The sequence below is a fragment of the Dryobates pubescens genome, chromosome 6 (genome assembly GCF_014839835.1).
Source record: "Dryobates pubescens isolate bDryPub1 chromosome 6, bDryPub1.pri, whole genome shotgun sequence".
Classification (NCBI taxonomy): Eukaryota; Metazoa; Chordata; class Aves; order Piciformes; family Picidae; genus Dryobates; species Dryobates pubescens.
In genome coordinates this window covers 23,156,580-23,180,682 of record NC_071617.1, presented here as the reverse complement: position 1 = coordinate 23,180,682, position 24,103 = coordinate 23,156,580, and the positions used below count along the sequence as shown (strand labels likewise).

Genomic DNA, 24,103 nt, shown 5'->3' with positions numbered 1-24,103 from the left:
AATAATCTCTTATTTTTTTTCCCCTGTAATGGAAGTATGTATTGTATTTCTTTGTTCCAAGGTCTGGTCTGTTTCTGTTTTAGCTTAGTGGCACAGTTGCTAAGTGCAACAGGCTAGAGACACCAACATTAATACAAACAAGTTGGAAAGTCAGTTCAAGTCATTACAGTTTATATACCAGGCCATTTTTCATAGCATGTGTTCTCTGTTCACAAATGCCTTGTATGATCTTTTGTTATGGAAGACTGGAAGCAAATCGGAGCTGTTCTTTAACAGATGTGGTTGAACATACGTTTCTGATATGCCTTATGCAATTAACAAATCATGTCTCATCTTATGAAGATGATACATTTGCTCTACATACCAGTAATTTAAAATGCTCCTCAAAAAAGTAGCATTTTTACAGACAAGTTAACAGAAAAGGAGACAATACATCTCACAACACCGTAGAACAAGTAAAGCCCTTTCATTAGCTGCATTATAAATTCACAACTGTTCATCACATACTTTGAATTTCTGACTGCTCAAGCAATTTAACCCTCAGCCAACTGCGGGACAAGGAAAAACATTTTAAAAGTTTTATATTGATGTTACTGTAGGTGTGAGAGTAAAAACTAGCATTCCCTGTTTTTAGCTCTAAGCCTTTTGCTCCCCAAAGTGAAATAACTTAATAGTTCAAAAGAAAAATAATCATTGTTGACATGTCAAAAGGAAACTGTACTTAAAACTAGCTGCTGTAAATTCAAGTTCACTTAGATAATTCCTTAAAAAAAAACAACAAAAGAAAAATAAAGCTGATCCCAGATGATCATCTGTTAACTAGGAACAGCACTAGAACACTGATTTCATGAGACAGGATGTGTTTAGAAGTTATGTTTGAGACATCCACTAGAAAGTTTTTAATTTTTCTTCGTTGTTCAAATATTTGGGATTATAATTTGGTGAATAAAGAAAAAACAATTAAACAAAAAGACAGAAAGCACATTTGGTCGGGATTTTGTCTTGCTACAATTCATCATTTCCTACCTATTGTGGATACCATTTAGAGACCATTTTTGAGACGTTATCAGTCAACAGCAACACGGGCACCAGTGAATCAGAAAAACACACCTCCTAGGATTTTGTTCTTAAATTATATAAGTTAGATAAAACTACCCTGTCCAGCAAGTTCTGAATTTTTCAAACATTAAGGCAACTTTCATTACTTTCCAGCTAAACAGTATTATAAAAAATAAATGTCACTTCAAACCTTATATACACAGTGACAGAGCAGATTTAGCTAGAAAGTATCTTTAGTACATTAATAAAGTGTCACGTAGTATTACCAAGGTTATATCAGGTGCTTGAGTGTATGTGCAATTGGAGTGGTTGCAATATTTAAAGTACTGGTTTCAAAACAGAGCGCAATGAACGTCCTTCTTTAGTTAGTTCTCGTGTTACACACATACATGGCAGCGGAACAGCCTCCTCTCTTCTCTCTACAGCATTGTAGCTACATTTCTTCAAGTGGTCAGCCATGCTTACGATGTCAGCAAACTTCCACTCATTCACAGTACAGAAGGCTGTACTGAAGCGCCAAACCTAGAAAATAAGTTGCACTTAGGCTCAGAATGTTCTAAGAGATACCTGAACTCAGAAGAGGATATTAAATATTTGGTTTATAATACTTTAAGGTAATGTTTTGCATATACCATACACTACAAATCATACTAAAAATGAACACGACAAAAACATGCAATAAGAAATTTTGTATAGTCAGTCCCAGGCTGATTCAGATTCCATGTCAATTCTGAAGACTAGGGAAGAAAGATGGGCAATATTTTTTGCATCTACAAAGTAAATGCAATCAGAAGTTAAATGATGAACTACTGCATGACCAATCACAACAATCCATTTTGACAATGCTCAGCTTTGGCAATTTCAAATGATTGCTGCAGATGCTCTGCATTTCTGGGGTGGGTGGGAAACGATGAAAACCAGATTATACCTAAGTCACCTGAAAGGCACTCAGTATCATGGCAGTAGATAAGCTCTCAACAGGCTGGCAGAAATTACAATTGCTGTAAATAGTGTAAAGGCAAGAAAAGCAAACTTCACAGACAACTTTTCCTCTTGCCTGAAATATTGATATTAAAGAAAATAATTAAGTAATCATTTTGTATCTTAACATCATGGGGAAATCATAGATTAATTTATTTACATCAAGCAAAAACTAGAGAGCCACTACTTCAACAGTGGGTAAGAATGAGATGACCTGCTAGTAGTTTTCACTAATTGTTGTTTTATACAGCAATTTGTTTCTTAAAGTGATACTGTAACAAAAAGCAGTAATAAAAATAGTGATCATGGAAAACATAAAGGGAAAAAGCAGAGACATCACCAGTTTAATACTTGTACTTTCCCCTTTAAAATAAAAAAAAACTTACCTTTTCCTTTATCTGCCAAGAAGAACTTCCATCCGAGTACCTTCTCTTCTCCCAAAGCAGTATTACCATTCCACGTGCTTGAAGCAAGCTTCCACACACATCTCTCATTAAACGTGACACTCTTGAAAGCTGACATAAACTAAAGCCATCTAGGAAACTAGCAATGTGCTGTAGAACCTCAAAAGGTAGACTACTCAGATGGTCATTGTGTAGTCCAATTAAGCAGCTTTTTGCTGGTTCTACTAATACTGTGGATATAGAAGGCTGAACTCCAAATGACCGTAAGTGGCGGTCATGAATAATTTTTGCCCCTTGTGTTGAAGGACAAAACCTTCGTTGAGAATATGTGCACCCATAATATGCTAAAGGACACCTCTGCTCCATCCAGCCATTAAGGCCAGCATGAATATCACCATGCACATTCTTAAAATGTGATGAAAATTCATTTCTCCTAAACAACTGTCCACAAACAAATGTAAACATTGAACGTTGTTTTGTTTGGTATCTAGCCACATATTCCAATACCAAATCCAGTCCAAGTGTCTGGAATGGACTTGGATTTGAGAGCTGTGGGTTGGCATGATCACATGCAGATGCTGAAGCTATTTCCCCCACCATTGTATTTGTGGCCAATATAGCAGATGGAAGAGAAAACGTTTGGGTCCCAATGTCAATGCGATACACATCAACAGCACGACTTTCTGATATACCCCTACCTCCCGGAGAGTCTCCTAGGCAAAACAACAGTGCTGCAGTGATTAAATCAATCCCCTGAAGACCCATAGGATCTTCTGTTATCTCCAGATCTGATGTATCAACAGCTTTGTCTTCTTTTGGTGTAGACCAATAGTCATCAACAAGGAATCTGTATGATCGATATCGTAAAAGTGCAGCTATGTTTCTCAATCTTTCTTGCTCTACTTGTCTCTCTAACATTTCCTCTTCGTTAGCATTATGGGGAAGTAGCACATGGCTAACATTGCCATTGACTAAGTGATCAGCTGATACCACTTCTTTAAGTTGTGCTGTTACAGGGAAGGAGCTGCAAGGCTGTAATGCTTCATCATTGTGAGTTGCTGTATATTCACCATTTGCTACACTGGACGGCTTTGAATTACATACAGGAAGATCTTCATTCTGGTCCAGCACCTTTGAACTTTCATTTTCTACATAAAAGCCATTACACAAAGGTGAGGAGTTACCAAGGTTTAGATTTAAGTCATCGTGACAATTATCACTAGAACCATTTTGCTCCATTTGTGAATTTTGATTCAGGCTCTCAAAGTTAATACCCCCAGCTGCTCCCATGTTATCTTCATCTGGATAATCATGGTCAGACTTGTTATCCTGAATAATGCCATTAGAAGCTTGTTCTTTAATCTCAGTATCTTCTTTCACTTCATGTGGTGAAATGCAAAGCGTCGAACTTAGCATATTAATGTCCCTTGTAGCAGTGTTCAGGATATCCAGGGCAGCAGCCAAACTTCGTGTTGTTTCTACAGTAGCTTGATAAAGTGCACCATAGGACTCTTCATCTACAGGTATCAAACCATTTGAATGCACTGTATCCGGGGCACTTGAGTTGACAGAGGATTGCTCTCTGGATTCTGGTATTTGATCACCTGCCTTTGATATCATAGTTGCTACTTTAAGTGATTCTAATAACATGCGCTGGTCTTGAAGGGCTAAAGCCATATCTAGCTGCTCCACTTCATCAACATCTTTACTCAGATTTTCGTATGATTTTCGGTCTGCATAACTGACTGGCCACCTATTCCACTCCATGGTACAACATACCACACTTGCAGGACAAACTTCCAGGTGATCAGCAATTTTATTTCGGGCTACTATGAAGGGACATCCAAAGCCACTATTCAAACAAGGCACTCTTTCAAGTGGACATAACATGCGATGTTCCTCAGCTTTACAGGAGTGAAAAACTGCTCCACAAACTAATGGGCAGCCAATCAAATCACAGGATATGCCAGGCTCTGGTCTGGTCATACATCGACGGCTGACACAATTCACGCAATGCAAATGTTGTTGATGTTCCTCCATGTCTGTAAATCCAATTCTGAGTGAAGAGAAAGGAGACAAAAGCATAGAATATTAACTCAATATTGTTAATATTTGCTATTATTTGCATTTTTGCATCTTCTATGTGTACAGAGAGACATACGTTAACACAATGTGAACTGATCAGTAGTCATTTTAAGAGAACAAGTATGTGACACTTTATCTCAAAGAAATGGTGTTTAAAAGTTCACGTGAAAATTTAAGATACACATTTGTACCAGAGTTCAAGACCACCCATGCATTTATTCACAAAGTATAACATAGAACTTAGGTTAAAAATGTTGTGGAATCTTTCTCTCTGGAACAGCTCTTTTCCTCTGCCAACTGCAAATCAGCAACTCAATGAAAAAGAAAGCATGATCATTGACTATGGCCTGCTACCTAAAATCATTAAGCATACAATGCTACAGAATAGGGAAATGAAATAAAAGAAAACAGACTCATGTTCATCTTAAGTTTTCTAAATTAAAAAAAGTCAATTATTTCCCTGGGCTGCTCACTACTACCTAAGCTTCTGATACCCTTTTCATGCAGTTCTGTTTATGGCAATCTGCAGCCATCAGATTATCTCTATCCCCTGTCATGTCCCTTTCTCCCACTCTCCATATTTCTGGCAGACAGCAGTCCTTTACAATAGCTCATCACTCTTCTTTTTCTCTTCACCTTACTTTCTCTCCTCCCTTACTTTCATAGGAATTACTGAAATAGGGTAGCAAGTTAATTAAATTGCTAAACATTAAGCAAGTCCTTTAATTTCATTGAAAATTTTTACATAAAACTTTACTACCCAACATGCTCATATATACACTTCCAGTTCAACTGAAAAAAGTTTTTTTTTTTAATGTATCCTATGGCGTGCCTGATGAAAATACTAACATTTCTAAGTGTAAGCATAACACATCAACTTCACATAACAAGGCCAAGCAGCAACAGAAGTCCAAATGAAATTAATTGCATAATCTATTATAAAACACTGACACAAACCAATGTAATTCTCTCTTGTGGTATAGGGGGGAGAAAAAAAAAAAAGGAAGAGAGTAAACTTTGTAGCTCTCTACTGTATTTCAAGAAACTCTAGAACTGCTCACTACCTGAAATGCAGGCAAGTGAACACATTCTTGCTGACACCGTAATAAACTCCCTCTCAGAACTGACACCACTAGGCATTACAGCTCAGAGATAAAAGAGAATGACTTGCACAGAGCCAAATCTCAAAATACTGTGTCAAAAACTCCATAGCTTCCAGCAATTTTCATGAAAAATAAACATGCTTATAGAATTTGAGATTAATAGAAGTGCTTCCTTATCTTATTCTACTAGCTAAATGCTTCCATGCATTGTCTTCAGACTAAACATTTCCATTTCATAGGATCACAGAATGCCAGATTGGAAAGGACCCCAAGGATGTGGTTCAATGAACTAAAACTTCTTGAATTAAAAATACTCTGAACAGTACAAATGCAACAGTGCAGCATTGCTCCTTTTTTTCAAACTGAAGACAAAAGGAAACAAAACTGCCATTTAGACTGTCCACTTTAAATAATTTAAAGCATTTAAATAGAAATCTATGGGATGCTTCACTCACTTTATTTTTTTTAATGCTTTGAAATTCATGCCAACTTTAAGTAGCAATCAGTCCTCAATCCCCCATCTGTCATAATTTGGATAACTCAAATATTTCAGCCACCCACTCTCCTGAACACTTCTAACAAAGAAGCATATGTACTACACTTAGCAGGCAAAACACAGCTGAATTTTTCCCACCATACCTTAGTATTTATACACTGAGTAGCAAGTAAGTTTTGAACAAATTGTGAAGTGCATCAGTCCAATATTGAACTCAGTGACTGACTGACTTGCTAAACATTTTAGCAGACCTTTCTGGCACACAACCTGCTTTCAGCTTGCACATTTTGCAGTAGCTGTTATCTGACTTGGAGCTGAAACACATTCATTGAAGAATAAAAAGAAAATTATTTGATTTCTCTATTTTCAGCTCCTCCACCAAACTCCTCTGTAATTAATTCCTGCCAAATACAGCAGCCTGCCTGTTGCTAGACCAATGAAAATGTCTTGAGTTTTTCCATCAATATCGAAGCCAAATTCTAGTTTTCCTCAAGTCAACAGGTGGACAGAGATCAAAACAAAGCTCTTGGATTATGTGTGCATTTTAAAGCATTTGACACAAAGTGGAAACAGCCTTGGAAAAGGCAATTGCTAGTTTATAACAAAAAAAGCCTTCACAGAGCCCAGCTCTTGCTTCATGTATCTCAACATAGTCGTGCACCCATTAAACAAGCAGTCTGGTATCAGGAAGGCTAAAATCAGTTTCCCACAATTATATTTTAAAATTAAAAATTAATAAATAAAAGTATTTACTGACTTTGCAAAACGCTGTGTACCCTGCTCACCTTCAGATGGCCAGAAGTGAGCCACTTCTACAGCAGAAGGCAGGTGTGTGAGCTGGCACATGCTGCTGTGCTAGCTAGCACTGTTCTACTGCTTCTAGGCCAAAGCAGGTCCACATGCAGACAGCTCAGAATGCAGTCAAACTGAGCTTGTGTTTGCCTGCACCATTTGTTTAGACATACGCTAAATTAGTCAACCATTATTAAATACTACCTTTAAATAGCCTATCTGAGCTTACACAGAAGAACATTCTATTAAGACAGGAAAATATCCTCCTCCCTAGCATGCTATCTTGGTCTGTACAAGTCAGATTGTGAAACCAGAGTGGCATGATTGACACGGAGTTTTTTTCAGGCTCCTGGACTCCTTTCACATGTAAGCTAATATTCATCAAAAGTTAATGATTTTTCACAAACAAAAAGTGTGTAAGGAGACAAAACCCAGTGAAAACATCAAATATTATTAACAGACAGTATATGAAAGCCAGAGCAGACACTAAAATACCATGTTTTACAAAGAGGTAGATGACAATTTAGGTCTGTAACAGATACTTGCAACTGTTTTTATGCCACCATTTAAACAGCTGAAGTAACTTGTTCTTTCTGTTTCTGTAAGAAATGTACTGATGTAAATTGCAATTTCTCTTAAAAAATTCAAATCATCTGTCTCCTTAACTAAACATATAATTTAAAATCTCTTGCAATATCAACAGATCATCAGCAGGATATTCACTGAAATTCTGTGTCCTGCTTACAAGCCTTGATTTTACAGTACCTGCAGCAGAACTTCAATTTAGTCAGAATGTCATATTTTGCTTATAGTCTACTACAAAGTCTTTTTATTTATGTGTGTATATATATACATACATACATATAAAAATATCATTTTTTTCCATTTTTAATACCTGGGCTCAACAGATGTTGCAGGAAGTCATGAGCTCCTGGACTACTTATATCAAAAGCCTTAACTAGTTAAATTCAGTTATCAAATTGCAAATTAAATCTGAAGGCAAAAAACCAAATGACTGGTGAAACTGGTGAAATAAATAGATAAGACATCAAGAATTAGCACATTCCTTATTAAACAAATGGTCATGACTCACTCTATTTAGCAAGGTAACTTTGTGAACCACAGAACTTAGCACCTCTGATTCACTGATTAAGAGCACCACATTCAAATCGTTCTCCTTTGAAGAACCGTAACAGTATGTCACTGGCACTACAACAAGGAACAAGAATCATCCTCTTCCCAAACAGTGCCTTGTAAAGAAAACATTGCTGAGTAAAGGGGAGATTTGAAAAAATAAATTATTACTGACTGTATCAAAGTGCTTTCATTTCCTCTGACACAGAAAACTGAAACAGCTAGCCAAGAGCATCATTGCTGACCTGAAAGCAAACACCTGTCATTAATACATGTGCCAATAGTATTTACAGTGTTTATAACCAGTTGCATTTCTTGCCACAGTTTAGTGAGAAGAGTGTCAGATCAATGACTATAGCAAGAATGAACAGCTGTCCTTTCCTGATAATGTAGTGTCAGCAGCTAGCTTCAGTTCATATGAGATGCATAAGTACACACACTTGACTGTTACTAGCAGAGAAGCCTAAAAATACATCCCGTTCCAGCGAGGTGACCACTGCTCTCAGAATTTGTGCAATCACTTGATGTTATTGTACATACTATACAGTCAGCTGACCAAATGAGCCAGAACATGCTCTGAAAATATGTCATAATTAAAAGGATTAAAATTCCAGCTGGTACGGCCACATGATTTTCGGTTGCTGTTGTAATACAAACATTAAAATAGAATAATAAGAGTTTCAGTCACCACACAATGCTTCAGCTGCAAGTGACAGCTCTCACTTTCTTGCACAAAGTATAAAGAGCTCTGCTTACTGTCCCCATGAATTCTTTGGTACCAGTAACACAGGAAAACACAAATATTACAGCTATTGGAACTCTCAATTAGTCAGCCACCTTTTATTCACCGAAACTATAAAGCTCAACTATAACCGAGACTCACTCTTCTATCAAATGTGACTGAACAGGCCAACAAGTTCTTAAATTACTGGTTCAAGGAAGTGGAAGGACAGAGACGCAAGTAGCACTACAGGTTTAAACTCACAGGCGCATCCAAATCCACCCACAAGCAGGCAAATAAATGCAAATCATCTTAAAATCTCCCTTTTGTTTTAGAGACTGTAGAAGAGACTGCCGTATTTCTGAATCATCCATCTCTTACCCATGTCTGGCTACAAGAGTGGCTAAGAGGCGTCTGGTAAGATGTAGAAACTTTCAGAGAGGAAATGGCCAAGTGAGATATTTGAGTGATAGGTTGTTTAAAAAAAAAAAAAAAAAAAAGTGTAAGGAAAAACAGGGCAGGAGTTAGAAAGCAGCTTTATAAAAATAATTTTTAAAGAGGGTTTTAGTATATTCTGCAAAACCAGAATTGGCAGTACTACTGATAATTACTGAACAAGCTATTTTATTTTTCGGTATCCTACCACGTACAGGTCAATAACTATCATTCACATTGACTAACAGGTCTAACTAACAAATGCTTTAAACAAGCTTTGCAGACTCCTGGCAGGTAAGCTTTTCTTGTCTTGTTATCCCTATCCTGCACAAATAGTAGAATAATTTTTCTACCTAAAACCCAACAATTCAGTCCATTGCTACAATAGCATAGCCACATTAATTTCTTATGCCATGCATGTTATACTTCCCTTTTTGAGGTTGAGGCAGTTTTCAAATAACCAATGAAAAACACGAACTGGAGAGTCAGCAAGATGTCTTTCACACCATTTCAACTGGAGAATGGCAATGCCACCACTAGTTGCTATACCTGCTTAAGGATGTTCTAACTCTATTTCTCCTCAAGACTCTGAAGTCTAAGGTTAAACAGCTCCATCCTGAACCTTCTCGAAAGCAACTGCAGCCATTATCCTAATATTAGGGAGCCAGGCACCTCAAATCCTGCCTAAGTGTCTTTCTGTAGCATTGTGAATGCAGGAAACAAGGACGCACAGTGAAGTTAATTTAACGTTCCAACTACTCTTTAAAATGGTAAATTCAAAGGAACAAACAACATTAAAAATGGCTAGTTATTACCATGAAATAACATGACTAAGAGGTGACAAACATAATAGTATATGCTTTGTTTCCACAGGTAATAATGTAGTGCATGTAGCCATATTTTAATATCTTTATATACTAGGCAACCATTCTTTTTCTTTACAATTTTTCTGATTTGAAAGAGAAGTTCCTGACAGGAACTTTGTGATGCTTTCTACTACTGCAGACTAGTTCACATCACAGATACTTTTAGGAAGCAGAATGTTTTCAGATGCCACACTTAAAATCTTAGCCCTGTGAGATACAAATTAGTACTCCTCATCCCCAAGTTCATCAGGACAACCCTGCATTCTGTTATAACTAGGCAGACCAGAGAAATTAAAACAGTATTCGAAACACTTGGATAGACGAGTTTTCACTACATTCTCAAGCATATATTCACCACAACAAAGAAAAGAACATCTTCCCTGCCCGCGCATATTGGAATGAACCTAGTTTGTCAGGGTGTTTTTTTGTTAATCACTGAACATATAAGAAGGAGCTTCAGTTATTAAAGCCCAAACTACTACACAAATAGTATGCTAGCATTGTCATTAGTCTACAGCAAGTTATATGCATTACACAAAAGAGGCAGAAAAAGGTCAGGCTCAAAACACAGCTTCTTCTTGTTAGAAAAAGCTTCAGGGTGACACACACTTTTAGAAAGATTCTAGTTTTATAAGTGATCTAGCACTGAAGGAGAATATTGAAGCATAATTTAAATTTATCCATGTACCTCAAAAAAAAAACAGAACAAAACACAAAGAAACTTCTAACTACAGTAAAACTAGTGAGCATTAGAATTATAATGAAGCTCAACTTTCTTTATGTCAACCTTATAAAGAAAAGCTTTTCCATGTCTACTCCCTGCCTCAAACATCCTATTACTGGAGACAACCTGTATTTTGTGTTCTTTTCAGCAGCATTAGCAGCAAACCATCTTCCTCCCATTCAGAGAATTCAGTGAGATACTTCCTCCCAAACCAATGCGGCCAAAAACATAAAATTAGAACTCAAGGGGAAAGTGACCCAAAGCAAAACACTTAACTGAAGTGGACCCTCTGCTGATGCACCTGGCTTTCTTCCATTTCAGAACAGAAGCTCGGATGAAATCATGGAACACTTTGTACTATGAATATTAAATTCTACAAGTGTTAAAAATCATAACCAAGTCCACCAAGTTTTTCCTTAAGAGTACTTTTGTGACAGATATACCATGCATCCTTGTCTCCTTGACACATCCCCCAAAGAAGAAACCCAAAGGCCTTAACGCGCCTTTGGCCACACACTGACACAGGACAACCACACCAGGAACTGCTACACTTGCTGCATGGCTCAGGCACAAAAGCACTCTACCTGTTGAGATGGTGACAGGGCAGAATCAGCTACAGAGCCAGTAGATTTCATGTGTAAAGCACTTCTGAACTTGAACTCAGCACGACTCCTTGATTGCTGCAGGCTCTGCAAGAAATGAGATTAGAAGTAAGGTTTCATTTCAGGTGCACAGATTGCTTTCCATATGTACAATCCTCTGCAAAGGTCATGCACTTACACTATCTGGAACTACGAATCTTGAAATATTTAGCAGCTTTTATGGAAAAATAAGCAAGTTTTTAACAGACTTTACAAGTGCAACTAAGTTCTGTCATTATAGCATATTGCTAGCTATTAGTCACACTAGATGGTTACCTATTTATAGTCAAGGCTAGAAGAGATTATTAAAACTTATTATTCTGACCTACTTCACTTCATTCTTTGGTTGGCTTACCAGTAAGCACTCAAAAAAACAAAACCCAAAACAACCACCCAAACTTGAATTAAAGATTGCAAAAGCTGGAGAAATAAAAAATCACACAAGGGAACAGAGTAACAAGCAGTTACTTAGTATTAAAAAGCACTTTAACAAGCTGCTTCTTCCATGTGTTCATATCTACAGATTATCACTAAAACTTAACAGAGGTGGATATACCCAAAGGAATAATGATATCCTTAATCCCATATATCACCTCACAAATCCTTAAAAAATACCCAGAAAATAAAATAAGCCATTTCTTAGAAATCAGAAAAATAACTACTGGGAAAAAATGATGGTTTCTCTACTACAGTAGATAGCTTTAGCCACTCAAAACAAATGTAAAATAAGTAATTTTCCCTAATATTTTAATTCACACATGTTGCTACAGAATTCCTGACCTCTGCATATTTACAGAGATTAGGCCAAAAGTCTTATTAATATACTGTTTCAGGTCTTACTACACAAGTTTAACCAGTTTGCATAGCAGAATAAGAAAACACTTTGCAGAACACAGAATTAACCAGGTTGGAAAAGACCTTTGAGATCATTGAGTCCAACCTATCACCCAACACCATTTAATCAACTAAACCATGACACTAAGTGCCTCATCCAGTCTCTTTTTAAACACTTCTAGTGACTGTGACTCCACCACCTCCCTGGGCAGCCCATTCCAATGGCAAATCACTCTTTCTCTGAAGAACTTCTTCCTAACATCCAGCCTAAACCTCCCCTGGTGCAGCCTGAGACTGTGTCCTCTTGTTCTGGTGCTGGTAGCCTGGGAGAAGAGACCAACCCCCACCTGGCTACAACCTCCCTTCAGGTAGCTGTAGATGGCAATAAGGTCTCCCCTGAGTCTCCTCTTCTCCAGGCTAAGCAACCCCAGCTCCCTCAGTCTCTCCTCATAGGGCTTGTGCTCCAAACCCCTCACCAACTTTGTTGCCCTTCTCTGGACACCTTCCAGCAACTCAACATCCTTCCTAAACTGAGGGGCCCAGAACTGGACACAGTACTCAAGGTGCGGCCTAACCAGTGCAGTGTACAGGGGCAGGATGACCTCCCTGCTCCTGCTGGCCACACTATTCCTGATACAGGCCAAGATGCCATTGGCCTTCTTGGCTTCCTGGGCACACTGCTGACTCATGTTCAGCCTACTATCAACCAGAACCCCCAGATGCCTCTCTGCCTGGCTGTTCTCCAGCCACTCTGACCCCAGCCTGTAGCTCTGCATGGGGTTATTGTGGCCAATGTGCAGAACCCGGCACTTGGATGTGTTCAATCTCATGCCGCTGGACTCTGCCCATCTGTCCAGCCTGTCCAGGTCCCTCTGCAGAGCCTCTCTACCCTCCAGCAGATCAACTCCTGCCCCCAGCTTGATGTCACCTGCAAACTTACTGATGATGGACTCAATCCCCTAATCCAGATCATCAATAAAGATATTAAAGAGCATGGGGCCCAACACTGATCCCTGGGGGACACCACTAGTGACTGGCCGCCAGCTGGATGTGGCACCATTCACCACCACTCTCTGGCCTTGACCCTCCAGACAGTTCCTAATCCAGCACAGAGTGCTGCTGTCCAAGCCACGGGTTGACAGCTTGGCCAGGAGTTTGCTGTGGGGGATGGTGTCAAAGGCCTTGCTGAAGTCCAGGTAGACTACATCCACAGCCTTCCCCATATCCACCAGGCAGGTCACCTGATCATAGAAGGAGATCAGGTTGGTCAGGCAGGACCTGCCCTTCCTAGATCCATGCTGGCTGGGCCTGATCCTTTGGCCATCCTCTAAGTGCTGTGTGATTGCACTCAAGATGACCTGTTCCATAATCTTGCCTGGCACTGAGGTCAGGCTGACATGTCTGTAATTCCCTGGTTCCTCCTTCCAGCCCTTCTTGTGGATGGACATCACATTGGCCAGCTTCCAGTCATCTAGGACCTCTCCAATGAACCAGGACTGCTGAAAAATGATGGAGAGTGGCTTGGCCAGCTCATCTGCCAGCTCTCTCAGCACCCTAGGATGGATCCCATCTGGTCCCATGGACTTGTGGGGATCCAAGTGGCTGAGCAGGTCTCTAACTGCTTCCTCCTGGATTACAGGGGAACTATACTGCTCCCTGACTCCATCTGCCTGCTCAGGAGACCAGCTGTCTGGAAGACAACCTATCTTGCTATTAAAAATTGAGGCAAAGAAGGTGTTAAGTACCTCTGCCTTATCATTATCTTTTGTTACAATATTCCCCTCCATGTCCACTAAGGAGTGGAGGTTGTCCTTGCCCCTCCTTTTGCCATTAATATATTTATGAAAGCATTTTTTGTTGTCCTTCACAGAAGTAGCCAATATTAAAGTAAGTGGAATGTGAACATAATTTCTCTCTAAGATCCCACACTGAAATGTGGGTGACATCTACTCTGTACATAAAAGGTTATCTTTTCTATTAAAAACATGCCATTGTTAGTAGACAATGACCTGGCCACTGCACAGCAAAAGTAGATAGTACACACAAAAAGTTAACAGATCCCTCCCTCTCCCCATAGTGCACCATATAATTCTAAAGTAGCAAAGATGGAGATTGTCCTGAAATGTTTTGAAAACTTGTAAGTAAAATAAAGAGAAGAAGAGAAGAAGAACAGAGACGGTATTACAACTTTAACTTATTCTATTTTTAGGTACTTCACTTTCTTATCAAATGAAAGTAACTTTTTGCAGTACCAATTAAGCTTTTTTCCCTTCCAAGCTGCTTGGTTTTACAACCAATGGGAATAAAATATCAAGTTTTAAACCCCCTACTTTCTAAGTGAAATAGTTGATGATAAAAAGCTGGGAATATATTTCATAATGAGCATGCAATGTCTTTCTAACTTGAATGAAGAACCGGAAAACACAAAGAAGTGTACTTCAAGATTGTGCAGGGTTTTAGGATGCACAATGAGTCATCAATTTCTGATATCCAATATCATTAAGACTGCTTTTTCCAAATGTCAGCAGGCTTAATGCTATAACATTTCCCCCAAAGACTCCAGCTAAACATTCCCATCCAAACACATTCCATAGCCAATGACAATAGTGACTCAGCTAAAACAAGGTTTTGTAAGAGCGTTACAGCTCTGTCAATAAAGCACACCCCTAAAAAAATCCCATTTGCAATTAACTTGTCACTCCAACAAATTTCTCTGCTGCACAGGACTTTGGAAAACTAGTTTCTGCTAGAGATGCTTCTATACAGGCAACTACAAAACTTAAAATGTCAACAAACTTCAACATCTTACGATATCTATGTAACCAGGTACCAGGTACCACTATTCAAAAAACAGCCTGAAACACTACCTTAAGTTTTATATGAAGAGCTTTAACTACACCCATTAGAATTTTATCTCACTGTGCCTCTCATTCTCATGCCTTAAGTTCAAACCTATATCAGGTTTTCATCATGACTTCACATGAAGAGCTTAGATAAATGCCTTTGGTAAGCAACAGCACAGTCTACTGAATGTGGTGGGTTAAAATTTCCCATTCACGGCTCAACTGGAAGGAAATGAAAGCTGTATTTACAAACCAAAAACCTACACTCTAAGAGTTAGCTGCATTCCATTGTAAAGACAGTCCACAGACTGTAAGGGTTTGCAGGGAATTGTAGCTTCAAGTATCATTAACAGATTACAATAAAATTAAAACAAGACATGAAGTGTAACCTCATAAACCATTAAAAAATGTAGCGTGCAAAGGAAGTCAGAATCTAGAACTTCCCAGCATTAACTCTCTTGGCCTGTTCTAGACCAGTGTATAACACAAGATTTTTCAGTCGTCTTCTTTCATTTGATATTGTGCCCAGACATTTAGGTCAGCTTACACAGGATTTATCTGTAGCCCTCAGTAATGTAACTACTTGTTTATCAGTGGTCTGTTCAGGAATACTTACTCCTTATACAATCTAACCATCTCACCAACAAATACTCTAGTTATCTTTATCCTCATTTTGCAGATAAGGAAACTGAAAAAGTACCGTCACCAATACAATGATTTCCTGCTCCCATCTCTATTCCACTGGATCTTATTGCCAGAGGCAAACAGCATTTGAGGCAAAGAAACAGATCTATCAACATGAAGGAAAATTTGTTATTTTTAGTCCAGTTGGACTGAATAGGTTTGTTATGAAACTGAAATACACAGCAGCTACAGAGCCCACTTGAAGACTAATAGCCATATGTCTTCTTCTTCACAAAGGTACTACAAGACACTCTTTAGGACCAAAGGTAAAAAGATTTGTTGTCCAAAAATGTGTTGAAATCTTGTCCAGGAAGTTTACAATCAGGTATTGCTTGTTAAACTCAACATTTATTTTACTCATTACACTTCTACCATTGAAGTAGGAGGCAAGGGAAATATAATAAAAAATAAAGACATTATATGAGAAGAATTTAGTGAAAAAAAAATCAACCAAAACCAACAAAAATAAACACATTCAAGAAATAAAATAAAAACACTGCCTTTGTATAACCTTCGCTCATTTTGATGGATTATCCTGATGTCCTAATACTTCTAACTTTGGAAAAGAGAAGACAGAGACCTCACAAAGAAGTCCCAGCTTGCAATAAAACTCAAATTCACTTTCTGAATCTATTTCTTCTCTGGATGACACCCGACCACTGTGGGGGAATTACTCACAGATATTTACATGAGTATAGAGCAGAAGAGGGCTTAAAGATGACAGTGTATTTTTAGTCTTCCAGACGTTTAACTTGCTTACCAACCAAAGTTCTTGTAATAGTATTTTTGTACTTTTGGGAGAGGGAAAGATCATAAATAAGCATACTAACAGCATTATCAGAAATAACTTATGAACCTGAACCCTTTACATCACAGCACAAGTTAAGGTGTATGGCATTAACAAACATGCAGCAGAAGGCAGCGGCTGTCCAGGGAAAGGATTTAACCATCAAATGCTGCACATACATTTTAGAGAAAACAGAAAGAGATCTCTTGCCTAAAGTGCTAGAAACAAGGTGATGCTGTTCCTACAGCAGTACAGGCCCTGTTTTGGATTACTATAATAACACACTTATTTTGGCACATTAACGACACAATCAGCCAAAGGGAAACACAGATTATGAAAACCTCCTCAGCCAAATCCCAGCAGACCTTTACAGAACAAAAGAAGTTCGTCTCTCCACCCTAAGGGGTTTTTCCCCAGAGAATTCAGAAGACCTGCTGCAAACAACAGTGGCGTTGGAACTTTTGGTAGTGAGGCCACAGCACTGCTTCAGCGTGATGCTGTCATCTCCTACACGCTTCTTTCTCACGGCCAGTCTGTGGGGTTACAGGAGGGACGACTTAGCAAACCTTCTCTACCTTCATAAAGCAGAAAAAGGTTTCATTGAACGTCAATAATAGCCATCAAAAAAAGGAACTGAGAAGCGATGAAACACCACCTCTTACACGATCTGAGCACAGCTACTCGAAGTACACGAACACGAGGGATTAGTGAAGGATTTCTGCAATACCTCCCTTTCCCTCTCCCTCCATACAGAAAGGAGACTCTCCGACCGCCGACAGCCAGATCCCGGGGCCCTACCCTACCCCGCCCCACGTGCTATCGCGACACCCCGGATAGCGGTAGCAGTGCTGCGGGGTAAGGGGAAGGGGAAGCGGCAGCGGCTGGGCTCGCTCCGCCGCCACCGCCACTCGCGGGCCTGCTGGGGGGCCAGGCGCGGGCCCAGGACGGCTGCACGTTACTACCGGCAGACACTCAGCACTTTGTGCCCTGCGGGAGTCCGGGGGGCGAACAGGGAGAATGGGACACCGGCGAAGCACGCACACCGAATCCCCCGCGGCCTCCTCCGGAGACTGCGATTAGCGCTGCCCCTACCTCCCGGCCGGGACCTGTCAGAGCCGGCAGGCAGATCGCGACCGAGCGGGTGGTGGGCCCCGGCCGCCCCCGCCCCGCCGCAACCCCAGGCGCTCCCCCCTGCCGGCCCCGCCATTTGTTTACCACCCGGCTGCCAGGCAGCCGCCACTGGCCAGGAGCGGGACGCAGTCCCGCCGGGCGCGCAGGCCTCGGCTCGCCCAGCCAGTCGCACACAGCAGCGGCTCACCCGTCCCAGTCGCTCGGCAGGCAGGAGGGCGCGGAGGAGGTGCGGGAGACTGCACTGCGCCTCGCCCTTTTCCCCGCCGGGCTCTCGCCACCGCGGCGCCCGCTTAGCCTCGCCTCTCTCGGCCTGGTGTGGCCTCCCCTCCCCTCGCCTCGCCTCACCACCCGCCGGGCTCCCGCGCGGCCCCGCCGCCAGCCGCGCCCCCGACGGACGCGCGCACCAGGGCAGGCGGGCGCGCGGGGCGGGGCGGCGGGCGCGGCCTTCCCGGCGCTGCCGAAGGGGCGGTGCGGCAGGCGGGTAGCGCTGCGCCGGCGCGGCGCCTCCTCTGCGGGACGGGCGGCATACCCGGATGTCTCCTTCGCTCCGGGCTTGTTTCCGTGCATGCGCGGCGGTGGAAGTGCTGGGGCGGGATTACGTCTTCGGGAGGCTGCGCGTCTGGGTTATTGTCCGCGCTCCTGACCTGGTGGTTGTTAGGCCGGACAGTTGCTGTTGGTCGAAGGAGCCTGATGCTCGGTCCGGCTTGCCCCGCCTCGCGGGGAGATGTGCCCTCCGGAGGGCATGAGGCTTGCGTCCTGCATGCCCTGTTCCACCTTGTCTAACCGGCCTGAGGACCAGCATCTCTTAGCAGTGCGTTACTGTGTGTGAAACTTTAGTGGGCCCGGGTGGGCCGGGGCTGCGTGGAGTAGAATGTGCAGGGCAAGGCCTGAGTGGAGGACTTAGCGAGCACTGCTGCTGCTTTGCATCTGAACAACCCTTTTGGTTCACCAAGCACTCTGGCAGACACCAGGGCACTGGGCCTTGCTATAGTTATCACATCAGCACTTCAAAATACACCTTTCGGTGTTGTTGGCAGTGCCTGTCTAATGCTTTTATTTGGGTGTGTTCAGCTTACGGTCACCCTCAAGGCTCCCAGAGCATGGAGCACAACTTGGGTCTTTTCCCCCAGAAACTTGAACTTGAGCCTGGAGTTACAGGATGTTGGGCCTGCCTTTGCAAGTTCTCTGGGTCAGACTGCGGAAGCTACTTCAGAGGCTGTAACCAAGCAGGCATTTTTCAGTGTATAATGGCCTTAAAGGGCTGACATGGTCTTGAGAGAAAAGCAACAAATGTAAACCTTCTATGGCCACAGAATATACAGAATGGGCAGATAAGTTTATTAGTTCACCAGAAATAGTATTCTTTCTTTCTAGTTGAAAACTTTGCACCCAGTTTGCAAAGCCTTAATTTCTTACTATTTGTGTGTGTTGCAGTTTGAGCTGGGTGCCCCCCCCGGTGTGTTCACTTCCTGTGTCCAAAAGTCCAGCCCAGAGGGATGGACACAGGAAATTGTGTATTTCCTACCATAATTCTTTGCACCAATATAAGATCCAGTGCGGAGTCTAGCACGTTCTCTTTCCTTCCCTCTCTGAGACTTGGTAACTGGGGGAGAGATCTCCCGGCCATGGGCCTGAATAGGCCCAAGGCCACAGGGGGATGGGCAGTCTCAGGCCTGGCCAGCTGAGACTAGCCCAGCAGAGGGAGGGGGAAGAAGGAGCCCTGGGGGTTTTGCATGCACCCTCAGGTGGGGATGGGATCTTTCTTTGTCACTGCGCTTTGAGTTTTCTGTAACATTCACCGCTTTCTATTTAAACTTTCATCACTTTTGCAATCCGTTTGCCTGAGTCGTTATTTCTGCCTGTGGTGGGGAGGGGATCTGCCCCAACCCATTACAGTGTGGAGTCCCGTTTGAGATTGTAGATGTTTAAGGGCAAGCCAAATTAAATATCTCAGCACTTAACCCAGATTTGGTGGGAAACAAAAGATGTGATTGTTGCAAGTTTGGATGTTTAGCATCTTAGAAGGTTCTTGCCTTTTCTAACTCTGAAAATAAAACCATGAAAGAAAGATGTAAGCTATTATTTTCATGTTAGGTGTGCAAGACGAAGCGTAAGGTGACCTTAGTATGAGTCATTGTTGCCAGCTCTTCCTATAATAAACACTCAGGTTTGCTCCACCCTTGCACTATAGCTTTGATCATTCTTGATCCTTCATAGATTTGATTATAGGATTTTGACATAATCATCTAGCCAAGGTAGCTCCATATGATGGTAGAGATTCGCTTCATGACTCAGAGAAGCCAAACAAAATAATTTCATCTGCTCAGCAGGCAATTATACAAATTGCTGGGCAAAATCCATATAGACAGTTACTGGGTTTTGCAGCTGTCTCTTACTGGCAATGTCTTCTGTGTGACAGGTGAAGTTTTTTTTCTTCTGCTTGTTCTCACAACAGTGGACTACACTCGATGAGATCAATGTGCTGCAAAGGTATTGCAGAGAATGTTACAGTGCTTTTGTTTCTGTCTGCCTGCCTGCTGGAACTGGGCTGCTATGACAGAGGTGAGGCTTCTTACTTTAATTGCTTCTTTTAAGTAAGGAGAATTAATTTCTGTGGTTTGGACTTCTTTTCACATGCCTCAGATGAGACTCCTCTGGTCATTTGGTCATTCACGGAAGTCTGCTGCTTCTCTGATGCATATATTTGCTCACAGTCTCTGAGCTGTTCCCTTTTACCCCACCTGACAATCATCACTGTTCTCACAAACTGCTATTTAAGGTAATCAGGCAAGTTGTAATCATATAATTTGGCTTAGCACCATTGACCTACAAGCTAGAATGTCTTTGAGGATTTAGTGGGTGAACAACTGGAGAGGCTATTTTCTACTGGCTTAAGTCCAAAATAAATGAAACTTCATTCTGGTTTCTCATAAATGGAAAATGAGTATCCATGTCTGTTCTAGTATTGTTCTGTACATGACACTGTCACTGAAGTCAACAGAAGTGAAGTGTAAATTGATTCCTGAGGCAGTGTAATTTGGGTCTTTCACCTTGTCTGAAGCAAATGCCAAGGCAGTAGCTGAGGTCTGTCTCCTCTAAGCCAGCCTCCTGCAAGCCAATAACTATATGTGAAATAAACCACATTTGATCCTAAGGTTGTAGAATGTGCAACATGTTTCCTGTCACTTTGTAATAAATATGAATTATTTAAGTAATTCCTAGTTTCAAACTAGTTTTTCAGTGACAGGTATTTGTCTGGAAATTCTTTCTACATGGAGATAGAGCGAAGGAACTATAGATGCTTTCAAAATGCATTTGCAAGTGGATTTACTGATGTGTGAGCATTCATATTTAACAGTCTGTAAAAAAACAGATGAGATCTCTCCACCAGGCTACATACGCAGTTTGCGCTATACAGCTATGAGAGCAGGATGTTTCCATACAACAGAGGCCTCAGAAGAGGTTTTTCCACCTCCTGGGTTTGTTTAAAGCCTCGGCCCATCAAGAGATCTGATACTTAATTTAATGCCTTTACACTGGGAGCTTTCCAAGCAAAGCCTTTCCTCTCTAATAAGGTACCTCTTCTCTCGTTAAAAAAGCCTGTAAATAGCCTAGACGCTTGAAGTAGCATAGTAATCAGATTGTCTTTCATAAAGCTTTTTGACAACAGCATTTGATCTTTTAGAACATCTGGATCGTAGATTAGAAAAGAAACTGCTAGAGAAGTTCATGTAAATTTGGTGGTGTTTTATCATATTGCATCTTTAATGTGATGAGGTTTTTGGTAGGAAACCTACCCTAACATCAGGTTCAATGTCTCAATGCCAGCATAATTGCCTGCCTACCTATTTACAGCCATGCAAGCCATGGTGGTTGGGTGCCAAACTTGTTTTGTTTACTTGGTGCCATGACCCAGGTACTGGACTATAAATACCTTCAAGTCAATAAAGTTTTAATCCTGCCAAACTGGACTCCCTTGGTTGGTTATAGGCCTATGAAGTAGCAAGATAGTAAGGATCAGTGTTCTCTTTCAGAGTGGAAGTGGGGAAAAAAGTGCTTTTTCATGAGAACTTGTCTGTAGATCTCAGGAGTGCATATATTAATGAATTCTTCAATTTGTCATTACAATCTTTGAAACTTTATCCTGTTAATGATTTGACTTCTGGGACAAAACACCCCTTTTTGATACAAAAGTGAGAATTGTGTACCAGTAAACAATATGTACCAGTTTATTCAACCTGGAGAAGGGGTTCTGCACCTGAAGCTCTGGGGAAGCGGTTAATATAGGACAGAGTGTGAATTGGTGCTAGAATAGTTTCTTGAAGGCATTCGAGAAATGAATTCTTCCTTAAATGGCCTAAGTTTTATAGCAGTGTAATCATAGGGAATTTTATGGCACTTCATCTGATTTGGAATAGTGGGATAAGGGAATAACTGGGCCCTCTGACTCCACATTTGCAAGGATCTGTGTGAATAGCTGGCATCATCATGGCAGCATCAAGGAGACTTCTCTGAGCTCATGGCAAGTTTGGCTTGGACGCTGCAGGACTCAGGAGGATCATTGTAGCTCTTGGGCTTAAAAGCACAAAAGTGATCAAGATAGGGTTCCACATTAAACAAATTAAAATGATGATGTAGCATCTGTATTTGGTTATGTTCTTTCTGGAACAAGTTCTTTGTATAGAGCTACACTTCAGCAATTTTTATAAATATTTTCATTTATTCCATATATTTTGGGATATTCTTACTAGGCAGCCTTGCCATACTGCGACATTTCACTTCTCAGTGATGCCTAGCTGCATCATTATTATTTTTTTTTTTTTAGAAATAAAGGTGCTTTTTGAGAGTTACTGGGTTTTAAAAGTAAAATCCTAGTTAGTTGTGACTCAGGTGATTGATTCAAAGTATTTGGCAACATTCAGTCAGCCACTGGTGTTTTTCTGTTCATTTTTTGCTTATGAAACTGAATTGGTAATATGATAAATGCAACCTCAGTGCTTTATCTGAGGGGGAAAGGAGCTGAAGGTCAAGTGATAGGACTGCATCAGATGATCGAACTTGGGAGTGTCATGGAGGGCTGCAAGGGGAGGCAAGGGTCAAAATATCATATACACATTGCTGCATGCTGTGCAACCCCATAGCTTATTTCTGGCTTTGGCAGCATCATGACAGAAGGGAAGGAGAGTTAAGACTAACCAGAATGCAATTAGAGCTAGCTAGTCCTGCAGTAACCTATCAACTATATGTGCCTCAAAACTTCTAGCTTTTATCTAGTTTTTAGCTGCTGGTCATTGGGACTGATCAAGAAGCAGTGTATTTATTAATTTTTGAGGAACATCTGGTTGGGCAGTGCACCTATGTCCTGATCAAAAAAAGTGTACTGGCAAGTGGTTTGATTCCCTCCATGACACATGTGCATGAGTACATTTACATTTTTTTGTATTGCAGTACTACAATTTTAATCTCTTCAGTGTAGTAATCCAAATTCAAAGCAGTGTCACATTTTTTATGATAAAAGTATAGTGGTGATTTGCACCAGGCTATGCAAACCTTTGATTCTAATGAACCACTTTGTGAATCACTTAGTTGGAGTTGCTTCCCATTGTCTTTTGCCTAATTAGCTTTTGTCCATTAGCTTTTGCCTAATGGGACTGTAAGAGACCAAGTGAGTGGGGAATGGAGTCTTGTTTATTTCTGGTCATTCCACCATAGTTAGTGTAATTCTGCTAAAAGAAATGGCAGATTGTCAGGTCTGTATATACTGCTCTAAAAATTGTCAATCCATTTCCGAAACTGCTTGCTTAGAAACAAACTCAGCAGAGGAAGGAGCAAGTTGACCAGCTCTGCGAGACCCTACGTAGAAGCTAGGACTAGGGGCAATGGAATGAAGCTGGAGGTGGGGAGATTCAGGCTGGACGTGAGGAGGAAGTTCTTCATCATGAGAGTGGTGAAGCCCTGGAATGGGTTGTCCAGGGAGGTGGTTGGGGCCCCGTCCCTGGAGGTGTTTAAGACCAGGCTGGACGAGGCTCTGGCCAGCCTGATCTAGTGTGGGGTGTCCCTGGCCATGGCAGGGGGGTTGGAACTAGGTGATTCTTGTGGTCCCTTCCAACCCTGACTGATACTATGATACTATCAAGAGAGGGCTCTGACACCTATACATACAAAACAACACATCATGTACTCTGGACACAAGACACAGCTTATCACAGTATCACACAGTATCACAGTAACTAAGGTTGGAAGAGACCCCAAGGATCATCAAGTCCAACCTGTTCCAACAGACCTCACAACTAGACCATGGCACCAAGTGCCACGTCCAATCTCCCCTTGAACACCTCCAGGGACGGCGACTCCACCACCTCCCTGGACAGCACATTCCAATG

The 24,103-nt window shown here is 41.3% G+C and overlaps 1 protein-coding gene across 1 annotated transcript; it reads right to left on the bottom strand.

Annotated features, from left to right (window-relative positions):
- Positions 1 to 784: 784 nt before the first annotated feature.
- On the bottom strand, positions 785 to 4,497 carry FBXO30 (F-box protein 30). Its single transcript, XM_009908813.2, has 2 exons — positions 2,427 to 4,497; positions 785 to 1,581 (listed from the first exon to the last, which is right to left on the bottom strand). The coding sequence occupies exons 1-2, from the start codon at positions 4,482 to 4,484 to the stop codon at positions 1,378 to 1,380; spliced, it is 2,262 nt and encodes a 753-aa protein (XP_009907115.2). The 5' UTR covers positions 4,485 to 4,497; the 3' UTR covers positions 785 to 1,377.
- Positions 4,498 to 24,103: the final 19,606 nt, after the last annotated feature.